This window comes from Serinus canaria, chromosome 5, assembly GCF_022539315.1.
Source record: "Serinus canaria isolate serCan28SL12 chromosome 5, serCan2020, whole genome shotgun sequence".
NCBI lineage: Eukaryota > Metazoa > Chordata > Aves > Passeriformes > Fringillidae > Serinus > Serinus canaria.
In genome coordinates, this window is record NC_066319.1 from 47,731,208 (window position 1) to 47,756,690 (window position 25,483).

The 25,483-nt window shown below is 41.4% G+C and overlaps 1 protein-coding gene across 3 annotated transcripts in view; it reads right to left on the reverse strand.

Moving 5' to 3' along the window:
- Positions 1-1,056: 1,056 nt before the first annotated feature.
- The window catches only part of SYNE3 (spectrin repeat containing nuclear envelope family member 3), a 74,961-nt gene continuing 50,534 nt past the window's right edge, over positions 1,057-25,483 (reverse strand). For all 3 annotated transcript variants that reach the window (XM_030240706.2, XM_030240711.2, XM_030240710.2), the window contains exons 16-18: positions 24,739-24,888; positions 23,473-23,511; positions 1,057-12,010 (exon numbers count right to left, since the gene is read on the reverse strand). In XM_030240706.2, the coding sequence (XP_030096566.2) occupies positions 11,813-12,010; positions 23,473-23,511; positions 24,739-24,888 (387 nt within the window). In that variant the 3' untranslated portion in view covers positions 1,057-11,812. The remainder of the gene's footprint in view (positions 12,011-23,472; positions 23,512-24,738; positions 24,889-25,483) is intronic.

The window sequence follows — 25,483 nt, forward strand, 5'->3', positions numbered from 1 at the left end:
CCCCAAGTTTTTTTGCTGGTTCCAGAAGAAGAGGCCAAATATACACAAAGCAGGCTGGCTCCACAAAAAAGAAACTGCAAGATGAAAAAATGCATTGCAAAGAAAAAACAAAAACCTGTAAACCCAGAAATTTCTCTCGTGCACCAACTGTAGCCCTAATGGGAATGTGACTGTCCCACCACGACACTCTGCTCTCCCTACAGCCCTGGCCTTGTTTTACCCTGCTCTCTCCTAGGAGGAATTTGAGCTGCTGCTCCAACCTTGACCCAGCTGTGATCACCTAAGTGTCTGCATTTGTACTTTGGTGGGCTTAGCAGGAGACAGCTCATAGGAAGGCACAAGATCACATGGTTCAAATGCCTGAGAGAAGTCAAAGACCTGCATAAAGCCTTGTGTGTTCATAAAAGCAACAGGGAACCTAACCCACAGGTTCACCAAAAAATTGTAGTGGTTTTCTACTTGTCCAGAAATAACTGCCTGTGGAGCCCTTTGATATCAGGGATACTGGCAGGCCTTTTCTCATAAAGACTAAGGAAAGAATCCAGCAATTACCTGCTAATGAGAGTTGTGCATCCATACACACCCTACACACCCTGCAGTGATTGCTCTTCAGAGAGATCAGCAGGGCTCACACTAACAAACTGTGAGCTCACTACATGGGATTGGTGCTAACTTCAAACCCAAGGTTCACAAAAAAACTCCCCTTTGTCTTACCAGGCTTGGGATTGAGGAGAAACCCACGGAGAGTGTCAGGGGCCAACGCCATAAGAAATCACACTGAATCAGAACATGATTTAGAAAATTCACATTTTCTTCAGGTCCAGCAGAATTCTATTTAAATAACTTACAGAAAAGCTGACATTTTCTGTTAAGTTTTTAAGGACTAGAATGAAGTAGCTACATTTAGCAGAGCCATCTTGTAGTGATACCTGAGCAGAGAGGCAGGAAGCAGCAAATTTTATCCTTGCTTCACTTGTTCTGGTTGTTTCTAGGTCAGCCCAAATACTCTGATGGTATGAAAAAAGCACAGCAAAAATGTGTAGCCACCACCCAAAATAACCTAAAAGTCTTTAAAAAGAAAAGCACATGTGTTTATTTACTGCACTATAACTGCAACATCAAATACAACTATATTTTCATTGCAAAAAAGGACACATGCAATAAAATACTCTGATTTTATAATCCAATTCAACACAGTTCATTGGTAACACTGGAGCATCACAGAACAGGCAAGGGCTTGGGGTGATGAATTTCCAGTCTCTTGATCCTACTTGCAAACAACAAAGTCACATCATATTTTATTGGTCATCGAGGGATAAACTTTTGGAATAATGTGGCTGGATCACAGAAGGTTCCAGCTGCCCCTTAACTCCCCTATGAGTCTTGAAGAATCAGATTTTTTTTTTTTACTTAGGAAATATTATGCTTTGACAAGGATGAGAAATAGACAGTATTTTCCAAGCAGAGAGCAGAAATCCTTCCATGTTATACCACAGCTGAGGTACAAAACAAGGGCCTCTGCTTCACAGGTGCAAAGAAGCCAAGGCTGTGAGTTACTTTAACTATTGCTCTGAAGAATGAAATCAGGCCGTTTTCTGCAATATTTCACTGCAGCTTTCTATTATTTTCATCTGCTCACGGGGCTTAAATCAATTTAATCTGGCATTTCAGCTATGGAATAAATCCACAATACACAGGAGGAGTCCACAGCTCAGAAAAGAACACAAAAAGTTGTCCTGAAATACTCAAATCATAGCCTCTTAACTGCTTAAAAAGCCCTGTACTTCATTAGAAAAGGTCCTTATTCTATCATAGCTCTTCACACACCACAGGCTCTTATTTTTAATATTTCCCATGAAGTTTCATGGGACTGATTTTCAAATAAGGTTCTAAACAGTGTAAAAAAACTACACTCATGGCCCAAAATGGTACCATTTCTAGCAGAAACTCTCCTGACTTTCATCTGGGACTTTGAGGCAGTGTGACATAATGCTGGCCAGCCTTTCAAAACAATGACCTGATTTCTTTCTGTACCTCTTGTGTGGCATAACACTCAGGATGACTTACCTCCAACAATTTACATAAAACATAAAGTCAGTCTTTTGATGCAGCTGCATTTTTATAGAATTTCACAGAGTCAGTATACAGAAGCTTACAGCTTTTTGAGCATATTCTAGCAAACAGGAGGATTTATTTATGAAAACAGTTCCAAAAGTAGATGGAAATCTGTAGAGCAAAATATATATCTCTATATAATTTCCCAACACAAGCAATAGGCAGTTTAGAAAAATATGATTGTTACAGTCTTTCTGAACCAGAAAATAAAGGATTTAAAAAATAAGTTCAGCTTTTCACAAAGCCATATTTTTAATAAGAAAATAGAGTGGTCCACATTTCCCTGAATAAGCCTGAAAGGTTAAAGAAAGGTCCAAGCAAAGCAAGGAGTCGGACTTGGACTTGATATCAACTGTGATAACATGCACATGTCCAGAGACAGCTGCTTGGCTCCAGTATTGTTTACCTTAGAAACGAGCCTAATTTATCACAATTTTATTCAAAAATCATAAATAACATGACAAAAGTGGAACTGGTCCCTGCAAGGCAAATAATTATATTCATACAAGCAAAAAGTGACATCAATCCAGTCAGTTTCTTGTGACAGTTAAAAGGCATTTTGTACTCCACTGTTACACTGTGCAGCCCATGTATAAACACAGATTATTATTGCAGACTTTGCTATCAGCTACTACACATAAACTAGAAGAGATGTTCATGCTGTAATTGCCTCTAAGGTTTTTGTTCTACTTGAATATTAACATTTACAAAAGCTGAAGTGGAGACCTGAATTCAAGCCAGGATTTCAACATGCAAAATGACAGGGTTCACAGGAAGGTTTTGGATCCTCCCCATTACTGACATTTGGAAGTGGGTAGGAGCTCTGAAGAATTTTAAAACCATTCATAATATGAGTTTCTCTTGTGAACAGCCTTTGGTTTTCCCTGTGCCCACAGGCAGGTGATCTAACATGGGACATGCTGGTGAAATTTAGGTTCACATCAATAAACCTCTTGTTAAGGAGAATTCATATTTTAGTTTCAGGTCACTTCTAAAAGAAGGCGGCAAGACGTACCTCAGTATTTGCTGATTTTTAAATTAAAAGCAGAGGACAGTTTGATTGCAGAAACTTTGCTCCAGGCTGTTCTTAAAAACTATTTAATTTATCAGTTAGAACTTTTTATTAATTCTGTTCAATGTGAGAGCAAATCCCTTCATTTTGTCATAATTTTTGTGAAATATATGGGATATTTACTCACCCTCTATGGGAGTCTTAGCACATTTCTTTACACTTTCTTCTAGCTTGAAACTAAACAAAGGCACAAAACCTGATGGAAGCGAGATTGATGGAGTGCTGGTGAAGGGATCCACAACTGTTTCAAATCCAGGCTTATGAATTAAATTGGGCCCAAGACAGCCCACTGCTCTGAGGAGGGAGGACCTCTGCAGGAGCACTGGACATGGGTTGTATTGCCAGTGAACAACAAGGCAGCTTCTGCTCTCCTACCTCTTTTGGGTGTCAGTGCAGAGTTATGTCTCACGAAAGGCAATGACAGAAAAATGCAACACCTGCATTATTGCTTGTGGAATTGCTTCACAGTGGTCCAGTACAGTCAAGTAAACACATGAGAAGAAGGTCTGCTGCTGAAAGGGAAGCTCTGAGGCTGGGCAGATGGAGTGTGCCCTCCTGGAATCACCTGATAAACTCAGTCAACACAAATTAAAAGGGAAAAAAAAGTTGAAAGAGTCACACTGATCAAAGGGAAAACATCTGCTGAGGCAAAAATTACCATCAGGGTCTTGGAGCAAGACAAAGGTGTGTCTTTTGCCTTCCAGTCAAGTTCATATACAACATGGAGGCTGGAGTTTGAGGACAGACACACACACATAGCACATGCACACACCTTTGGGAGCAGCCAGTGCTCAAGCAATGCCTCCCAGGTTAAATTCTCACAGGGTTTGATCTGGGAATGTGATGGAAAAACCATCTTGGGTGCTTTTCACCCTAAAGACTGAAACCCAAACTCAAAGTTCATTAAATCTCATCAAAGCTCATTACAACATGTACCTCTAAACTCTTCCAGCTTCCATTTAAGACACGGTTTCTCTTAAAAGCTGCACTTTAAAGTTAGACTGAAGTGGAATGTCACTTTAAGTAGAGCAATAATTATGCTCCCCATTACCTACATACATATATATATATATATATATATATATATATACACACAACACACATATATATACATACATGTATATATATTTCATGGCAACAGAAAGTACCGTACAGAGGCAGTCATTCATATCTGCAGTGAAACAAAGTCTGTGGTGTTCAGTGCTTATTAGCCTTGACAAAAGAAATAATTTGATTTAGGTGGGAATCACTTCAGGAGAAATAGCAGCTCCAAGCCCTGAGTTCCAGAGGGAGGCCTCCCAGCAAAGTGCTGCTGAGGGCAGTGGCACTGCTCTCCAAACTCACCTCTCCCTTTTAACACAGCTTTTCATGGAGCAAAAAGGAGCTGAAATAAATGGCTTGCTACAGGGCTTGATAAATGACTTGTGAAATCACTTTGTTAAAAGCGATCATTTTCCTTTTCTTTCTTTTCCCTCCCAGGTCGGAAAAAGGGGTTCTGGCTTATTTAGGGTGTAAAACAATGACAGTGGAACACTCCTGGCAGCTCAAGGGCACAGACCCTGGCTGAGCAGACCCTGGGAGCTCTCACCCCAGCAGTGACAATGCGAGGGTAACAGAGCTGCAGCTGAGCCACCAGCCCTCTGTGCTGACTCAGGGGCAATTTTCTGCATACAGAAATTGGATTACACATCAAAACCTGCTTAGAGAGGGGAAGAGAAAAAGCTCTGGGCAGGCTATGAGCAATGCTAATAGTGAGGCTTTCATTATTAATAAGTGTTTGTTAAGTGGCAGCCTCACACCCTGCCTGCAGATGTGACTATTAAGGGCAGTCCCTGGGCCAAAACTGAAGGCAGATGTGGGCAGGACACAGCCTGGAGACTTGAAGGAAATGGCTAGCCAGGACTGGAGTCCCCCAGATGAAGGCTGGTTTGACACAGGGGACAGCAGAAACAGACAGAGCATCTGCAGGAGAACTGCAGTGGGGGAAGAAATTACTGGATTTTAAACTCATTTTCTCTAGGTATTGAGGAAGAACAGCCACTGGAAACACTCAAGGTGATAGGAATGACCTAGGCTGTGGAAGAACTGCAACAGGAAAAGAAGAATAAAATATTGGGATAATTTACTTTGGAAAGGAAGCAAAGCCAAATCTCCTCTGTTCTCCTTAAAGAAGGAAAGACAAAACATGGCCTGGAAAGGGTGCTGGTCTTTCTGCTTCCTTGGATTCAGCACAAAGTGGCCAAAAGAAGGAAAATCAAACCATCCCCAATCCCTAAACAAAAGGTTTCTGATCCCAAACCAGTTCAGGGGAATACCTTTATCACACCACTTGGAATAATGTGGAACTTGCTGGTGTAAATGGCTCTGAAGCCAGAGAGCCACTAGCATTCAGTAAGGCACTGAATAGGCTTGCCCCTAAAATCCAGAAGACTAAAGACAACCTGACATTTATTGAAAAGGAACAGAAAAAGTCCCCCCTCGGTTCTACAATGCATCTCTGCCTCCTGAGGATTGAGCAGAGACCATCATGACGAGCTCTCCATCTATAACAGCATTTCCTGTATCTTTTCCTGGAGCATCAGCACCCACCACCTACCATTAACCTGTCACTGAGGGGGTTTAATTTAGCAGTTTCTTCTGCATTTAATGAAGAGAACAAAAACACTTCCAGGGCTCAGATCTCAGCTTGAGTGAATCACCCTGAGGGGAGCCTCCTTCCACAGCCAGGGACCTGAAACTGAACTGTGCTGACAGCTGCTGTCAAAATTCTGTCTGGCAGAGCCCTGGGATGGCAAAGCCCTTGTGCCCATGTCATTAGTCCTGCTAATTAGGACTGCTCTCATTATGCCAGACCTATGAGTTCCTCTTGCATGGAGATTTCAGGCTGCCTCTGGAAGAGCTGCTTCCACTGGGATGCTGCACCTTGGGCTGTGCAGTTTCACCTAACCAACACTTTACTAGGAGGAGGGTTCTCATCTCACAGGTACAATGAGCAAAATCTGGCATTTGCTTAAGCAGGTTAGGGAACAGAAATGCCATTTAGGTCACAGTTTGAACTGGTATATCCTGATATATATTCCTTTTTTTCCAGATCTACCAATAACTCTCTGGTAGACACATATTCATATTTTAAATTGGATAGAAAAGAGTTAATAAAAAAACCAACTGTGTGTGACAGATTATTCCCTCCTACTTGGGTTTTTGGAGGTTTTCTGTTTGTGGTTGTTTTTTGTAGGTTGTTTGTTTGTTTGTTTGTTTAAATTCAAGAATCTTTGTTTATCTTTGCACTTGTCTACCAAGTGCAACATGATTCCATAATTCTTAAATGGACATGTACAAGTCCAAATGCCTCCTGCCTAAAACATCCTGCAGTTACCCAACACCTACAACTAACCTGTTTATTCCAGTATAACCAAGAGATGTCTTTTTTTAACTATGGCAAAAGTAATAAGATCTATTTCTCAATGAATCATGTTGCCTGCACCAGAAATACTATCTTTTGTATTTTAATAAACTGGCTTCTGAGAGTTGCCAACCTCTGACAGATAAATTAATGCAAATAGCTCAGAGCAGGTCAGTGGTCTGGGAGCTGCTAGGAACATCCTCAACAGCCCCCAGGAATTCTGGCAGAAGTTGGTATAGGTTCTCTGGACAAATGTGTTTTCAGCTGCACCCCAGCAAATGATCCTGTCCATGTGGTAGTAAACCCTCCAAAAGCAGCTCTGACAGCCAGCTGGGTACTTAACCTATGACTTGAAAGACATCTATGATGCCTGGCAAAGTCATGTTTATTGGGGGTTTTATACCAGCATTTCTTGAAAGGCAAAACTATTTTTCCAGTTTCCTATGGTGGATAATTTAGCTTCAGTCTGTAATATTCAGTTTTTCCAAAAGGCTTTGTTTGGCCTGGGAATCTCTGTCACACAGCAGTTTGGGTTGGGTTTTTTTCCTAAAGAAAAGAGGACAATGTACTCTCTTGTGTCGACACAAGTTAAAAGAATTATTGTACATGAACTCACACTTCAAATCTCTTTAGTGCTAATGAGATGTTTATGCACACACATCAAAGTAAAACATTCCCTATTTAATACTGAAAAGGAGATCAGATGTAACAAACTCCTGAGGTCTAGAGCAGCTGAAGAGAAAATACTGTTTCTTCTGATGTGCAGAGATCACCATCTGTCTGTCTAGGAATGGCCAAGTTTTGGAGACATTTCTTCTCTCCAAGGTCTACAAATACTCCAACAAAAGGGATTAAGGAGAAGCATAAAGCTATTCTAAAAGCTGTCCAAATTATTCAATGATCACTAGGTGGTTTTATTAGTTAGCCTAGTAGCTTTATTTACAGCCTCAAATATTTGAGTCTTCTAAGATGTCAGCTAGCACAAATAAAGTAGCACTTGGTAGAAATCATGACTGCTTTGGAGATCGAGTGCTAGCAGAGGAATACAACATTTCTAATGTATGTGCTTAGAACTGAAGATGTTTTTCATACAGGCATTTTTGGAGAGGGCATATATAAATAATATTTAATATCAATTAAATTGCTGGCTGGAACCAGAGAAAGGGCTGTTAATAGACATGGGGCACAACAGCAATTTTCTACCTCAATGTATTGCTGCCATGGAAAATTCTCTGGAAAGCATCAGGCTTCAAAATCAATTACAGTTTACAAATGAGGCTTGCTTTGATGCCAGAGGTTGGGTTTGGGGTGTGCCTTCAGTAATGCCTGACTGTAATGCAAGGGCAGTGGAGTGCAGGGCTTTGCCTTCAGCACTGCAGGGTCAGTAACGTGGTCAGGTCAGGCAGCTCCTGGTGCCACAGTGCAGGCAGGAGCTTGGACAGAGCTCTCTGACAGGCTGGGTGTCTGCAGGGAGTGCAGGCCAGCTGCACAGACCACTCACAACCTCAAACATACCCCATAGGGTTCAGAGGCTTTTAGCAGCCCTTGACTGTGGCTGCAACTGCACCAGGGCAAAATAGTGAAAGTGCTCAGCTGCAGACACATCCAGGGCTCTGTGCATCCCATGTTTTGGCTTAAGGCAGTGGGCCCAGTCTGAACCTGAGCTATAGCACATCTCAGTCACATCTGGATGTCAGAGATGTATGAGCTGGGGATTTTATAGGCACAAAAGTGAGCATTTCACCACCAAATCATCTGTGAACAAAGGTGAGGAACTGTGCTCAAGATTTTAAGGACTGGTTTGGAAACCAGTCCTTAAAAATGAAATCCTTTGGATTTAGTTTGTGTTTTGAGGAATCTGATCTTCGTACAGTTTCCTGGAAGCTGGACTCATTATTCCAATTACTGACTTGAATAATATTTACACACACTTCCAGGAATCAGTATTGCAAGCTTTTCAGAAATAAAAAAACCCACAAGAGAATAAAAATGAAAGTAAATTTTGCATTTACATCTCAAGCTTACTTTTGTGATTTTCTTATTTTTTTCTTTGTCAGAAAAATCTCACACCTGCCTTGGACAGGTGAGGTAAATGACACTATGGAAGACTTGAATTATTTTCAGTGATATGAACAATAAAGTCCTGTGCTTTGGATAGTTTTCATTGCACAGAAGTAGAAATATTCATCACTTCTGTGAGATATTCAGATTATTTAGTTAATGAAAATGGATTGACTGAGATTTAAAGCAAAACTTTCCAAGATTATAGACAGGGGACTTACAGAATAAACTGATTGCAAACCCAGAAGCAAAAGCGTGTTTTTAATTTAGTTGTTTGGTTCTTTTTTTTAAACCTGCCACCACACAGAAACATCAAGGTGATGATGCAGTTGTTCTTGTAAGATCTTCTGTGCAGAATTTTTTTCTCCCTGTTACACACTGCCATGGTGTCAAATGCATTTGTGAACCCAAACAAATCACCCAGATCAGAAAGTCTTGGCAGAAAGAAATCTGATGAGAGATTTTGTGCTTTCATAGAAAAAACTTTTCCATCTCCCTACTGATTTCCATTTGCAGCTTCATTATTCCTCATTATTTTTGCTTTCTCACTGGTATTTTACTTTCATCACCTGGATCAGCTCAGTAAAGCCCAGAGAACTGCAATGTAGCTACATCACAGAAAGGTGTGTGCACACCTACACACATCCACAACCACACAGAGCAGGTTTTGTTACTGCCCCTCTTCCCCCACCCTTCTTTTCTAAAGGAAGACTGAATTTAACATGGAGAAGTCTGTGATGATTAACTCCCTGCAGGGCAGCCACAGGGGTTTCTTCCCCCAGGGCTGGCAGCAATTTTTAGAGGATTGTGCATGGCACTTGCACTGCTAATCTGGAGAGCAGGAGGTTTGTCAGGAGGAGGGTGCCACCAGAAAAAATGGCTGCAAGGAAGGAATTAATATGCCCCATTCTCTGACAAATTACAGCTCCCTCCATCTGGCTCCTTCAGGAAAGAAATCACAGGCCTTCCTTCACTTCCCAAAGTGAATTGTCCATGCTTATACAGGGACTCTGCTCACCTTCCTGCTTCCAGTCCCTTCTGCCTGCTCTGAGAGCTCTTCTGCTACCTCCTGACAGCCATGGTTTTAACATCAGCTCAGCTCCTGCTCCATGCTCCCCTTGCACTTTGAGTGATACCTTCACCATCCCTGCTGTCTCTCCTTTAATTTCCACTCTTTGCATTTTTAGCAGACTTTTGGCATTTTAATCCAACTCTAGCAAACCCAGTACAGTCAGAAACACTATAAGGAGCACAGTGACAGAGTCCTGGTGGTGGGAGAATCTCCTCAGAACATGTAGAAGCCCTGACTCACCCCCTTTTAAACCTTGAAAATGGAAGAAAAGCTGTTTAATATGCAATATTACCATGAGTGTAGAAGGGAAGGGGAGCCAAAAGGATTCTGAGATTTTTTCCTCCATAGAGCCCGTGCTCTTGTCCTGTGTGTTAACTGTGACTCCTTTTCTAAGGCTTTACAAATTGATGGACACCTCTCCTCTCCATGTTTTACTGCTCCTCTTTCCCATTGCCTGCTCTCCTAATCCTGTGCCTAAACTGAGCTCTGTGCTGTTATGCCTCCTGATTCTACACAAGTTTGCTTCTTGAACTGAGCTTTAATGATTTTGTTAAATAAGTGCCTTCCTCCTTCAGTCTGTCAGCTACAATATTATTTGAGACCTTATGCAGAAAACAACACCAAGTACCCCATAGTGATACACAAAAGAGAAATTCCTCCTCCAAGAAAGCCAGGAGAGGCAAAGTAACTGTTTCTTCTGGGTTTTGTTTTTTTTCATTATTACCGCTGTAGCTAAAACCATGAGACAATAAAGGATATCTCTCAGAAATGGCATAAATTTTTAGAAATTACCTTTTCTCTCAGGAGTCTATTAGGTTAAACACCACTAAGAATGGCTTCATCACTCTGAAGTGAGAACTGCTTTTGCATTAAAGGCAATGTATAATGTACATTCAAAAATTTGATAAATCAGACATAGGGTTAAGTAAATAAATGACAAGTTGCCATAATTTTAAAGTTTAGATTACACAGAAATCTATGCTTGACTGTCTTTGATACAATCAGTTTACACAATTCCAATAAACCATTAATACAAAAGAATCCTAGGTAGGAATCTTCTTTCCAGGGTGGTATTATTAAAGTACTCCCAACTTTTGCTTTACTGACACTGAGCCAGGCTGCATCCCACTGTTCAGGCTTTATAATCCGTTACCAAATGCCTCTTTATGAAGTAAAAAACTCAACAAATCAAACCACAAAACCCCACAAACACAAAAATCTAACAAAAAGCCTACTCTTTTTTATAGACAAGATTGGTGGCACAAGGTTTTGTTCAGTGCTCACAAATTTGTTCAGAAAATTATGATCTGATTTTAAAAGTTCTCCTGATAAAGAGATGCTAAAAAAATATATTCTTTTTTTTTTTTTTTCTAGCTTTCTTCCCACTGTATTCCACCTCTCCTGATTCAGGTGGGCTGGAAAATACAGTAATTGGAAAAGAAATCTTGTAAAAAATAAGAACAAGAGGCGGTCCACTCCCACTCCTACTGAAGTCAGTAGAAACATTTCTATTAGCTTCTGCAATCCCTGTATCCAGATACTGAAAAATCAGCTCAAGATTTCAAAGAGAGAAGTCCAAATCTTCCTTGGGCTGAATGTCAACCACTCATGATTCTACTGTGCCTGCTCTCCAGTTTACACTCTGGTGCACGACCACGTGTTCTCATACTTGCTCTGACTTCAGCTGTAAACCAAAATCTGATGTTAAAAAAGACCCAGAAAATCCCACAACACCATCCTTCAGTATTGCTTGCTGAAAGAAGGCAGAAACATTGCAGAATTATCTCTAAACAGTGGATGAGTGGATGGTGGTTGCTAGTTTGACCACAGATATGCATTTTTATATATATATATATGTACATACATACACATACACAATCTCTATATACATATTATAAATACAACAATAAAAAAATCGTAAAAATATTAATTTTGCTCAGATACCTGATTAAAGTGGGATTAATCTTATGCTGCATTAGGTGACCTATCCTGTTGGCATGATGGCTGTGTTAGAAGCCCTAAAATCTACGCGAGCTGCAGTCAAAACCAGAGTCTGCCCTTCCGCCGCCGCCAGGTGCGAGCCAAGGAGCTACGTCGGGGGTGGGCCCTCGTATCTCAGCATCAGCTGGAAGGAGCGAGCGAAGTTGTTGGCCAGGGTGCAGCTGTGGGTGTCCTCTGCCAGGGGCAGCAGGAAGGCCAGGAGCAGCAGCAGCAGCAGCAGCAGCTGCAGGGGAAGCGCTGCCCGGCAGGCACGACGCAGGAACCGGCACACGCCTCCGGAGCGCTCCTGGGAAACACAGAGCAAAGAGCAGCTCAGAAAAACAACACCTTGCTGGGCAGGTCTGCTTCAAATACATCCATCTGCCAGGGAGAGGGTCAGGACAGCCCCTGCTGTGCTTGGCCTAGGACCCAGCCTGGGTGCTGGGCACACTGAAGCTGACTGGAGTTAAATTATGTCTTTTCAGAGAATATTTCAGTATTTTCAAGAATTCCCTGCTGGAAACTGTTGTTTTCTAGAAGGAAAACACTGCTGACTTTCAAGAAGAAAACGATTGCTTCCAAGCCCATTGTCCAAAGTAGAGGTCACACATGCTCATGCCCAAGGTGCTGACTAGTCCCCTCACAGCCACCATCCAGCACAGAAGGTGCTGCTGAACCTCCACAGAAGGTTTGCTACTCTCCAGTCAGTAAAATGAGAGTGCTGGTGCCTGGAAGAGAGGAACAGCTTCTGCTCTCCATCAGCACAAAGGAATTTCATTTGCAGCTCATCCAGCCCCATGGCATCTGCCCTGCAGCACCACGCACTGGCTTTGGGCTCTGCAAGACTGGAGGTCAGAAATAGGCTCCACAGTGCAGCCTGCCTCAGCCTGCCTTACACCCTACCAGGCCCAGCTTAACACTCTGTGTGATGCCAAAGAATGAGAGAAACACAACATTGGTAGTGAAGGAGACATTGAAGCCACATCTATTTCTGTGCAGTCCCTTACACCCTGCTCTATACTGGTGCAAACCTAGAGTAGTTCAGTTAACCTCATAAATTTGATCTGGTTTAGCATGACCAGGAGAGAATATATCTATGGCTACAGAATTCAGAAAAGATTAATTAAAAAGGGAGATTTCCACTGGCAAGATTCCTGGGTAACCCCTACCAATGATCTGAACTGTGCAAGTTTCCAAAAAAAAAAAAAATCAACTCTCTTGAAAAGAACTCTGATAAAAAGGGCTCAATAACCCACTTATTGCATCAAACAAGGATTTATAGAATGAACATAAATACAGTTCTTAATCAGCTACATTAGGTACCAGCCCACATCATAAATGTCAGCACAGAACATCCACTGCAGTGGGGCCCACGTTTTCCACAAAAAGAAAATTAATTTATTGTGTTCAAGTCACAAGCAATGTCAGTCCTGCAGCAAAATTTGGGCTTCTGCTCACTCTGGGGTGTTTAACAGGCAATGCCTTTGTCTACTATAGCACTGTTGCCTTTTTCCCAACCTGGAAATGCAATTTGAGATAATTTTGATAAGAAGGTAATATAATGAACATAAACTATCCATGGGAAACATCAGCAAAGAAGATATGGAGGAGATTGATGGTAGAAGAAAGTAATTATGCCTTTTGCTATTTTGAATGATCTTTTCCACTGCTTTCTAAATTACTCAGCCCCTTGTAACTCCATATAAATGCCTACAGAATTGATGACAAAGGTAAATACACAGCTGCAGTTCCACAACATGAGACAGGTGTGCTGCAAAATCCTTCTGTTGTAGTTGGTTTGCTTCCATTATATTGAATGGCTGATGAGATTTAATTATAGTGTCAGGCAGATGCAGAGGCAGCAGAGCAACAGCTGCTGGCTCTGTCATTTCTGGCCCACAGTTCCTGGGTTGTAATTTGTTCCCTGAGGCCAAGGAAAACTCAGATCCCTGGACACTGGAACTGTCAGTGGATAAAGTCTACATGCCAGGGTGTGAGTGGGACTGACTTTGAGCAGCACTGGGCAAGTTCCCTGGGTACAGTGATTATTTACCCATGAAATCAAAGCTTCACCAACCTGGCTGCCTCACAGGTGTCACCTGCTCCTACTGTGACCTGTTCTCAAAGTACAAGGCATAAATAGCTGTACTAATGAGACTTTCCCTTCTCTAGCCCAGACCTGAAATCCTTCTCCTCTCCTGGATATCATCTGCCTAGGGGCTGAACGAAGCCTGGAGGTCTTCTGTGTTTACAGTCAATGCTAAATCTACTGTGCACAAGAGCAGCAGCCACAGCTCTTGGCTGGAGCTCTCTGGGCTTGTCTCTGTAATGCTGTGATCAGCCACTTCTTGGTGTGTTCAGTGTAAACACTGGTTTACACTGAACACATCCACAGTTCTGTTTTCAATGCAAAGATTTCTTGTTCTTAATTCTTCACTGCACCCATAATAGGCAGCAACATGACAAATACATTTATCAGAGTGCCCCATCTATAAGGAAAAAGACCCTTGCCAGGTTCCAGAATCCATGAGCAAGTTTGTTTGTAGATATTAACAGGTGGAGTTCTGTCAGAGGAAGATCCAATCTGAGTTAATTCTGCATTGGGACAATTCAAACCATGCTCTTTGTCCTACCACTAAGGCACAGTAAGTCTTAATGCTGATGCTGTTACAGGGAAGGATCCTGAGAGTTCAATAGTTCATCCCAACTGGAATCCTCAAAAATGTTCTCACAAACTCAAACTGGGACTTAGAAATCCACCTCTCACTGACACAGTTGTGAGGACCACCAGTCTCCCTAGCAACACCTAAAACTTCTGTTTTACTGCTGTCAACCCTTTAGAATTGGTTTTGAAAGCTTCTTCAATCTGAAACTATTCCTTCCTTGCCAGGCCAGTGTCCTCCCTGCTACATCTTTCTGCTATGAACTGATGGGAAATTTGTGAGCATTTCCAGTTGTGCCTTGTCTCTGTCCCTGGCACAGCCCAGGGTGCAGATCTCTTATGGTCACTCAGGCCTGGCACTGGTTGCCTGTGATGACCACACTGCCACTTAGCCACTGGTTTTCCTACTCTGATTCTTCTACCAATCCAGCACTTGATTCAGAGCAGTTCACTGACTCTGCCTTGATTTCTATAGCAAAGACTATTAATAACTCAACATTTCAATCTCATCCCATTTCTCAAAGTGCCTTGCTTTTAGATACACTGGAAGAAGCTGTAAAATAGTATTGCTTTTCACAGCTCATCCTCCAGAAAGAATTAATGCAAAATGGATTGATTAACAAGCTCTCCTTTGAGCTTTCTGCAGAGGAGGATACTCAAGCTAACCATAGCAGATCCTAGCATTAGAAAAATCTGTGGAGAGACAGCTACCCTGGGGCAGAACTTTAGAGAAGGAGAAATATTTTGTCTCTATTTGCTGCTTTTCTCTCACCTGTTTGCTGGGTTTATAGGTATTTGTGCTCAATGAACTTTTCTCTTCAATGCCCAGCTTCTCTGTTTTGTTTGATCACACAGCAAGGTCAGAATGTTGTATTTTAGACTCCATTTGTTGTCATGGGAATGACTCAGCTATGGCAAACATGGTATTATGATGCCTCTGCAGGACTGAAAATGAGGCCCACAGGAGCTGTGAGGGTTTGGTGTTTTCAGCAAATTTGCAATGATAAACCCTTAATAAATGAGGGCCTCAACCTGCACACATTGAAATCCACAGGAGATTTATCATTAATTTCAGGGTCTGCAGTGGGATTATGCACAGGGACAACTAAATAAAGTCAGGATCAGGAACTATTTGTCTGTGGAGGTCAGCAGGTATCTTACAAATGGATTCATTAGTTACATGCCCAAGTTGTTGTGACATGAAACCTATATTAGTTCCATTGCTTTGTTCTTGCTGGAACAATTGGTGATTTTTTTGGGTGGTTTTTGTGGTTTTTTTTTTTTTTTTTTTTTTTTTTTTGGTTGGGTTTTTTTTTTTTTGTGTGTAACTATGAGAGGTGTTAAAGAGTAAAAGAAAATTGAAGGAGACACAGTAAATTTTAATAGGAAAGAGGATACAATTGGAAAAATCATGGAAAATTTGAGGCACTGACTCCCTTTCAGAGTTTGAAAAAAATAGCACTTCAATTTTACTAAGTCAAGATATTCTTTTAGATTTGTGATGTGAAAAGGAGATGCTTTCAGGATGTAATGACCCGAGACCATGGCCCCAACAGGAAATTCAGGAGGCCAAGGCACAAACCTCTGCTCTACTGGACTCAAAGGGATCAGGGTCCTGGAGTCAGGACACACTTCCAAACATTTAGCACATCACTCAGGGTTAGAAAAGGACAGCCTAACACAGTTCTACCTTTGCAAGAGACAGTTTGAATATATCATTTCCATATGAGATGGAAGGCTGATGATGAGAAAGATGAGAAGGTTGGAACCACAACCCTTGCTACACAGTGGAATTTCCCTTTCCCAATCACTCCAGCTACTGGCACCAGTACAGCTACCACCCAGCACCCACAGTGCCTGCAGTGCATGTGTCAGAGAGAGGCTCCACGAAATATTCTGAAATCAAATCTTCCTCTGAGAAAAACTGGCAAAGCTCCAGTGAAGTCAACAGAATTTTAATTTCCACCATCTTAGAATAACAGTTGGAATACCTGGGTATTGAGCCAAAGTGTCAGAGATATTTTTGAAACACACATGGAAAAGGAATAGGTTGGCATTTAAAAGGAAAATATACTTTTCAAGTTGGCCATCAGGAATAAATGCCCTCCCCCTTCTCCCTCAAAACACCAGGACAAGCAAGGACTGTCAAGGGGTGGACGGCTGTGTTTTGTGTAATGCTAAATGCATGCTTGCTCCAAATGAACTGCACTGGCTGTGAAAATTCACATTTGTACTTGATTCATGTTGGGGCATTTGAATGACAAGCAGGGGTTTAGATCAGGGAGTGCTCAACAGCTCAATCTGTTTGCAGTTAATAACTCCTGGCCAAACGCACCGTGGAAAATCACTTGGATGGGAAACAGCAGAAAAGCACTTAGAACTTGCTACAGAATATTCCTGTGTAGGTTGCTGAAGTGTTTTACTAAAAATCAGTGCCCCCCCTGGTTTGCTATTGACCACATTCCAGGATATAAGAAAACACACAGTTAATCTAGCTATTTGAGAGAGCAGAGCAATATAGCATCTCATACCAGCCTCATTAGCAGGGCTTTGCTGCTGCTTGTATGTCACCAGCGTGCCTGACAAAAATCATACCTGCACCACTGAGTCAGTCATCCAGCAGAGAAAAAATATTTAGTCTGGATTTATTCCTCTTACCTCAGAGTATTTCCTGAGAAATGCACTGCTGCCCGAAAACGCCTGCTCTACCTAGGGATAAAGAGACCAGTGCCTTAGTGTCCCCCAGCCATGACACAGAGACACCAGCAGCCACTCCACTTCATGCCAGGGCTGTACCCAGCCCAGGTGTCCTCTATTCTACAGCAGCTGGCACAGATGCAGTAAGGCAGTAACTGCTTTCAGTTCAGGCAGTTTGCTGAGCCTGATAGAGCCTGTTCACCTGTTCAACTTTCAGGGAATCTTTCTTCCAGATACTTGCCCAGTTTCCCCTTAAACCTACACAAACTACAGAGAGTGCTCAATGTTCTTCAGCAAGGAGTTCCGGCTGGCAAGAAGAACACATCCTTTGTGCTAGCTTTGAACCTGGCTCCTGGTTCATTCTACAACAAGAGATGGAGAGTCAAGCATCACCTACACTCTCAGCACAATTCACATTGATGTGAAAACCTAAATTAAATGCCTATGCAGGAGGAATCCAGGCCTACCTCCACAGTGGGAAGAGCACAGCATATTGGGCTTAAACTACAGCAATAGGGACAGAGGAAGAACTTCTAAACAGGAAGAATAGCTAGGCCTTGGAAAGGGTCACCTACACAGGTTAGGATTCTACCACTTCATCATTCCTCTGAGAAGAACTACAGCTGCCAGGAAGGCTGAAACAACAGCCTGCCATACATTCCTTTCATCCAGGAGAGGAGGATGCCTGGACAGGAGTATTAAGCAGCACCACTTGTTTTGGTGAAGCAGCTGCCTTATGGTGGCATTATGCCTCAAAGAGGCCCTGTGTTTCTGCCACTTGGGATCCCACTGGGTACTTCCTCAGCTGTCACTCACAGAGACAGGTTATGACAACAAGAGATCAGTTCCAGGGGGATCACAGCCTGCTCTCTCAAATCAAAGAAAATCAAGTTTTTTTTAACCTCAGTGTGAGATTGTTTGGAGCTGAGCTTCCCATCAGTTCTCAGAGCCATGAATGTCCCTCTCCAAGATAAAAAACACACTGCAAATCACAGCTGGCCTTCTCAAGAAGGAAATCATTTAGGGGAGTTGGATACTACTGTCACCACAGAACTGAGCATCCAACATGCTCCTGGGCAAAGCCACAGCAGCAACAAATAATCCCACAAACCACATCATGAACTAAGATCAGCCTCTGCTGATTAGAGGTTACGTGGCCTCTGCAAAAGGACAGTGAGACACTGAGTTCAGAGCTGTATTTTCCTAAAAGCAGATACAGCCCAGGGTAGGCAACCAGCAGTGAGGAATCAGTAAGGGGGGTCTGGGACCCCATTGATCCCTGTGCTTATCATTCTCTTTTGCATGAAGAGCTACCAGAATGAACCAGAATGCTGAAGAGAGGTTAACTGCAGCCATACAGGCAATTTTAGCTCTGATGTTTCCATCTTCAGAGTGCTTGACTTTGCAACCTTAATGTTCCCTTCAATTCTGAAATGCATGAGCATATGCATGTAAATAGGTAAGTGTACAGGCAAATTAAAGACTGTTGCCTTCCTTAGGGCACATTCTGGAGTACCTCACCATGGCTGGGGGATAATCTAGAATCTTCCATGGAGGCTTCATTTAAAAGAAGCAGAAAGCAAGCCAGCAGTTTGTATCTGAGGTTTCAGCAGCCACATATGGTGGGTATTTCAGAATTTCTGCTGCAAAGTCACTTAGAACTAAGCACTGTGCCATATGGTACTGGGACACAAATGGGTTTATAAAGGTCAGCTTCTGTGTGCACATAGAGCATGACATGTGTACAGGAGGAGCATATCACAGGACAAGAGCTACAGCCTGATCTGTTAAAGCAGCACTGATTTCTATAATTCTCCAGACCTAAGCAAGCAGAAAAAGACCTTAGTCTTCTATATTCAGGAAGGCAGGCAAGTAAAACAACTTTCCCCAATTTCCAACTTCCACTCATCCTTGGAAGTTGAAATAAACTAATTAAAATAAGCATAGAAAGAATAAAAACTGAAAGAAAGACACAATGTTCTGGAACTTGTAGAAGAAGGTACTGACATCAAAATCTGGTTTATCATGTCAACAATGTATGTATCCAGCTTCTTTGCTGGAATCTTCTCTCAAGTGACTTCTCTGAAGCCAAGATCAAACTTTTCTTAAACTTCAGCAGCCACTATACATAATTTAAATATATTTGCATTTTATTTAAAGACTGTAAAATGTGATGGCTTACTTTTAAATAAATAATGGGTAAAAAAATTAGAGGTAATGATTAGAAGTGTTTTTCTTACAGTGCCTTTTACAGTTGTGTTAAAAACCTGTTTTTTCAGGTGTATACTGAAAATTGGTTGCATTCTGATATTGCTCAACAAACCTCTCTGTCTTTACCTTTCAGTTGGGACATGAAGTTACATCTGCTGAGAAAATCATTCTAAGCTATCTCCTTGGTGAAAATCTGCAGCTAAAGGACAGATCTCTTCACACAGAGCAGAGAGCATCCACCACCTGCCTAACTAACTCCACATGAGGATGAAAGGAAAGTAAGAGCCAGGTGTCCTGGGAAGCAGGATGGCACCTCTTGCACCAGCACTGCTGCAGGCAGAGCACTGGCAAGGCACAGGTGTGGCAGGGCCAGATAAACAACAAACAAAGAGCCCCAGGTATCTAACATTTGGGGACACTGTACTGTAAATTGGAAAATGGCATGAAACCTACAGAAATAAGAGCACACGGGCAGGGAGTCTCCCAGGTGCAGAAATGTGAGGGGAAGCTTGTGAGCCTGCTGGAAAAGAAAGGGGATGCTGCTGCCTGGCTCAGCTTACCTAACAGTGGGTCTGAGTTTGGAATGGGCAGGTAGTATTTTTCTGGAGGTGGGGTTTCTTGGTTTTTTTTGACTAAGTTTCCTTTCTGAGCAAATATCACTGTAGGGAGAAAGTAAGTCTATCTGGTAATTTTTAATGCTAAGGTGTCCTTCATCCTGTGTTTGGGTCATGGTATAATTCCCAAAACAGGTAAGCACAGGCTTATAGGCAGAGTGATGAAAAAAAAAATGGACAGATATTACAGATATTATCTTTACCTATAAAAGAGGTATTGAAAAGGGAGGAGAGTGAGGAAAAGATACCTTTCAGTAAGTCTTTTTCATTTTACTAAGACTGTAATTGTACAGAAGATGTCAAGTGGGTAACACCTAGCAGGACCTGAGGAGAGCACTTTCAGTAGAGAGGCACCAGTACCACGGGCACTACCACAGAATGCTGTGCTTTTCTGCCACGAGGAGCTCCCATCATATCTGCACTTGGACAGAGCAGACCACAGTACTGTTTTCTTCCTGGCAAGCTCTGGCAGCTCTTGCTTTGCAGTTTCCTGAATGACTGCATTAATTTGATTGACTCCAGATCAATGGTGTCTCCAAATAAGATTAACTTACATGTTCTGTCTGTATGTTACAGGAGATTACTCTTAGCAGAATCTCAAAGGAAGCAATTAGCTGACCACTGATGTAATGAATTCTAATTATTTTGTTTGTACAAACAATAAAGCCAGATAGTTTGTTTAGCAAGGAAGTAATTACTCTAAGAACTTGAGAAAATAAATCAAACAGTGCTACCTAGACCTGTAAATAATGAGCCTTCTACTTCCTATTTATGCCAAGAATGCTCATGGAATATTTTCAGGTAGCTGGGAGCCAACCTTTGAAAGTAACATTTATCATAGTTATTATTGAGCACTTGCTTGATTATGTTCTTGAGTGTGCTAGGTACCCTGCAGAAATATCCATCTACATTGGCTGTCACTGGCACCTGCTAAAAATTCACTGCAGCCAGTGCAATTTCCTGCAACTGCTTTTTGTTAATCAACAAGAAGTCACTCACATCACAATCATTAGGCTGTTCTGCTCCTAAGGGCACCAGAGGCAGGGGCATGTCCTCAGCAATGGAGGAATGATCAGGAAAAAAAGCACATTACTATACATGGAGCAGGCTCTTTTCTGCCCAACATTTGGCCATGTAGGCAAGAAATGGAATAACTTCAGAAGGCAGTCAAATGAGAATGGTTGTAGCTGGGTCTTCCCCTTCTCCACGTTGATCTGCTGCTGCTGCAAAATATTCACAGCTCCAACAGGAGAGACAAGCAGAGTCACTGGGGACCTTGTGCTGCAAAAAGCAGAGAGCACTCCAAAAATACCTCAACTTCTGCCACTTCCGCTGATTTTGTGTGACTCAAGAGGAGTCACACAAAGGAGCTGACAAATTAGAGATAACCTGATTTTATTTTATGCAAACTCACTGGTTTGCAAGCACAGAGATGCAGCCATCTGCACCTCCTGCAGATACCAACTCCTGAGATCAGCCATTCTCTTCAAGGTAGTTGGCTTCCTTTACCATAGCTTTGAAAAGATATTCATGCATGCAAAAATATTTTGCTTAATCTTTCTTTTGTTTCCAGGCACATTTTAGGTGTCAAACCTGAATTTAAAGTAAATTCCATAGGCTAGAATTCTGCGGTTGGCTTGGTTTTCCTCTTTTCTTAGGCCAAACAGTGATACACCCAAAAGGGATCAACATTATTTTCTGGCTCTCTTAAGTGGTACTCAAAAATCTTATGGCAACACTGTCTCACATCTTGATAAAACCTGAATGAAAAAAAAAAAAAAAAAAAGACACTTCTGCTTCCAGCACTTGGATTCTTGCTGTACTCTTACTGTTTAACCAGAAAATAAAAGCCCTGAGGTCAGTGAAATCTCACTGAAGTGAGCAGGGTATAAGTTACAGCAACATCTGTACTGGCTGAAGGGAAACTGCAAATAACTTGTTAGTGCAATGGGAGCCATTTCCCTCGTGCTTATGAGGTATTTCAGTTCTTCAGTCCTTTCCACCCCGAGCTGTTTCTCTTTGTGTTCAGTAGCTATTAAAAACTCACAGAGTGGGGATTTTTTGTGCTCTTGCTGCAGGCCCAATTGACAAATGTTTGCTGCCTGCCATTATGCTAAGCCAGTATCTTTGAAAATTAACTGAAGACTTTAGTCTAATTTGGAGAATTTAAGGGTGAATAAATACCATGTACCCCAAGGCAGGTGAGGCAGATAAATTAAAAATGGCATCTAACTGGAGACATGCTTATGCCTAAAGCTTTTGTTTTATTTTCCCTACAAACAACTTGACCCAATCAAACAATGTGAAATCAGAGAATTCCCTGGTCAGTCTTCTGGAATATCCCTGTGAGCCTCTTCTAGGGAAAAGAAGCACTACAAAATGTTTGGCTGCCTCTACACCAAGTATTAAAATGTCATACTGTTTTTCCAGCCTGAAAAAAATCTGGTGACCTTACTGGCTGAAACAATTAATGCTGAGCCAGACAGGCAAGAACAGAAAGAACAGAAAGTCTTTGGGGGTCTTCAGCAAGGCTGAACTGCAGCCAAAACTATTGAGGAAGGTGTGAGAACTGCCTTAAAACTGGTCAGTACTTTGCTGGGTGAAAATATTGGAGCTGCTACTCCACATTTGAGAATAAGAGGAATATCTCATCAGAATGAGGCAAGTCTTGATTTCTGGCCATGCTTGAAATGCACTGTACTGCACCCTTTAAATATTGGTATCTTCTACAGAGGTGTTGCACCAAGAGAAATCAAGGGTTTGATTTAGCTTAACTTGACTATGTGATTATGATCCTGCAACACATTATTCATCCAATCTCCTTTGTGCTGGGCAAATAAAGCCTCATTCTATTCCTTCTAAACACCAATGGAAAGTGAGATGACAGTACAAAGCAGAACAGCTTCTATAAACAAAGCAAATTGTGACAGAAAAATTTTGCTGACTTTATGAAAATGGGATCAGAAGTGCTGCTTGGTTTAATAAGAAACTGGCAGGATTTTGTTTTCTTTTAGCTTCTCCTTATCATCTCCTGTACTGCCTCTGTTCCTTATGTCATCACTTCAAAAAGAAAATCCATCACAGGAGGAATTCTGCTGCTTAGAATAAGGATTTAGTCTAATAGCATTAGACAAATCTCTTGACTTTCTCTGGCTTTCTGCATTAGAAAGAAGGTGGGCTGATTGATCCAAGGTATTTTTTTTAGAAGTTCCTAAAGAATTAGAAGTCCCATTTTCAATAATTTTTTTAGGCACTTAACCACTAAATCCTTTAGATAGATATTATGGCTCTTCCTCAGTCTCTTTTGAAAAATTAATTAAATTCATGTAGCATGTAGATGTATAAAAACTGAGTTTCCCTCCTCTCCCAGCAGATGGATATTCTAGAGATACAGTAAGCCTAGTTCAAGAGTAAAAACTCTGGAATATTTTTTCATTTAAAAGTCTGGAGAAAATAAACAAATTCTTTAAGAGTGGCTCTTAATAAGCAAATTGATTTCAGGAATCTTGAGAAAAGTTTAAAACCATTTTTTGCAAAAAGTCTGGTCAAACATTTCTTAGCTAAATAATAAGAAACTGTTCTTGCCTTTCTCAATCTGTCTGGTTCCTCCAAAGATCCAGCACCCTGTTTAAAAGAAAGAAAGGAAAAAAAAAGGCAGCATGAAGTTAAGAGCCCAGAGGAGCCTGTAAATGAGTATTCACCACACAGGGGATCTTTCTCTCCTATCCATGGTCACCTGGACAGAGTGAACCAGCAGGAGATTTTTTTTTTATGGGCTTTTTAACAACATTAGGCAGAAAGATGACATGTTTTTAGGTCCCTGACTACTTGAATCAGATGAGCAGTTCTCCCAGCAATAGCTTTGACTTTACTGACACCTATTGACTATGTTAATGCTTACAGATGGTTTTGGTTAACAAACCATGAGTCATTACAATCAATGGCAAACACAGAAATATGCTCTTTATTAATAAAATTAATGCTTACCTTACATGTATTTTAAAGGATTCATGTTCTAAAAAAGCTTTGGATATTAAGAAAATGTTTATCAAGGCAGAAAACTTTAAAATGTCTCAAATTTTAAAATTAGAGACATTTTAAAACTTCAACTTTGAAAGCCTTCACATACAGAAAGTACCAAATGCAAACCTGTAAATTCCTTTGATTATGCTATCTTGAAGCTGCTCAGATAATGTGTGAATAGTTAAATTAGAAAAAAATTAGTTAATAATTATATATGTTTATTCTAAGAACATGGGAGTATCTTTAGCATGCCCTGGAATATCTTATATATGATTATGAATTCTGCCACCCTTAGCATATCTTATATATAACAACTAGGTAACTTCTTTAATAATTTGGTTTTTGAATTAAAATTTCTCCTCTTTATTTCATTCCAAATCATTGACCTATAAGGACAGTTTCAAAAGGGACTAGGTCCTTCTGTGCAGTTACTTGGAATCAGTTCAGTCAGTGACTATTCTGTCTCACAGCAGGAGACACAAATAATGAACAGTGAATATATTCTTACTGCAGGAACTGTCAAAAAATAACTCTATGGAGGATGTTGGGTGGAGAAAGGGAAAAAAATAGAAATCCATGTGCCCAGAACCAGGCACACACCCAAAGTATTCACACAAACACCTCTCAGATCCCAGCTGATGCCTCTTTGCCATTTACTACTCTGGTTTGAAACTTCCATCTCGAGAAATATCTTGAGATGGGAAAAAGCACACAACTCTTAACTAAGCAGACACACATGAATACTGCTGAAGTAAGACTAGCAATGTGAAGCAACCTGAAAGAGCAGTGGCAGAGCTCAGCAGCTGTGGACTGTGTGCTGTCACCTACCCGTGAGCTCAGGGCCTCTCTCAGCTTGGCTTTGTAGAGCATCCATCGGTAGCGCAGGTCCTCCAGGTCCTCAGAACTTCCCATGACAGGATGAAGATGCAGGAGGTCCTCAAAGAGATGCTGACCATGAGGCACATGAGACTGCAGCTCCTAAAGGCAAAGACAAGGCTCAGCAGCAATTCAGGGTTCAGGAAGGCCCCACTTTTTAAATCAGCATTTGAAAAAAACAGTGGTTTACATGCACATTTATTTTTGTTCTTGCTTTTTTGACCTGAAATAATATGAAACTCACCTGCAGGACTCCTCTAGCCTTGGCTATTCCTGTGTTTAGTTTCTAACAATCCAACAAATCTAACAAATGGCCATGGCTTTTGGCTGCACTCCACAGGAAGAATGAGACCAAATGCTGATTTGACACTGATTTTAATTAGCTTCTTTGAATGAACACCTTTGGCATACCACACTGGAAATGTCCAGCCCGACAGCTAAAGGCCAGGTGCTCCTTTCCCTTCCACTCTGGTTCTGGCAGACCTTTCCTAATAGAAAGGATGAAAATTGTCCTAAATTCCTGAGCTTCATCTACTCTAGAGTCTCATACAGAAGAGTGTATGGTGTTTGAATTTGTTGTCTATTTGTTCTTGAGGATTGTTTGGAGTTTTCTTTGGGGGTGGTGGGTTTTTGGTTGGTAGGTGGAGTGGTTCTGGGTTTTGCTGTTGTTTGGATTTTTTTTAATTCTGAAGGAATT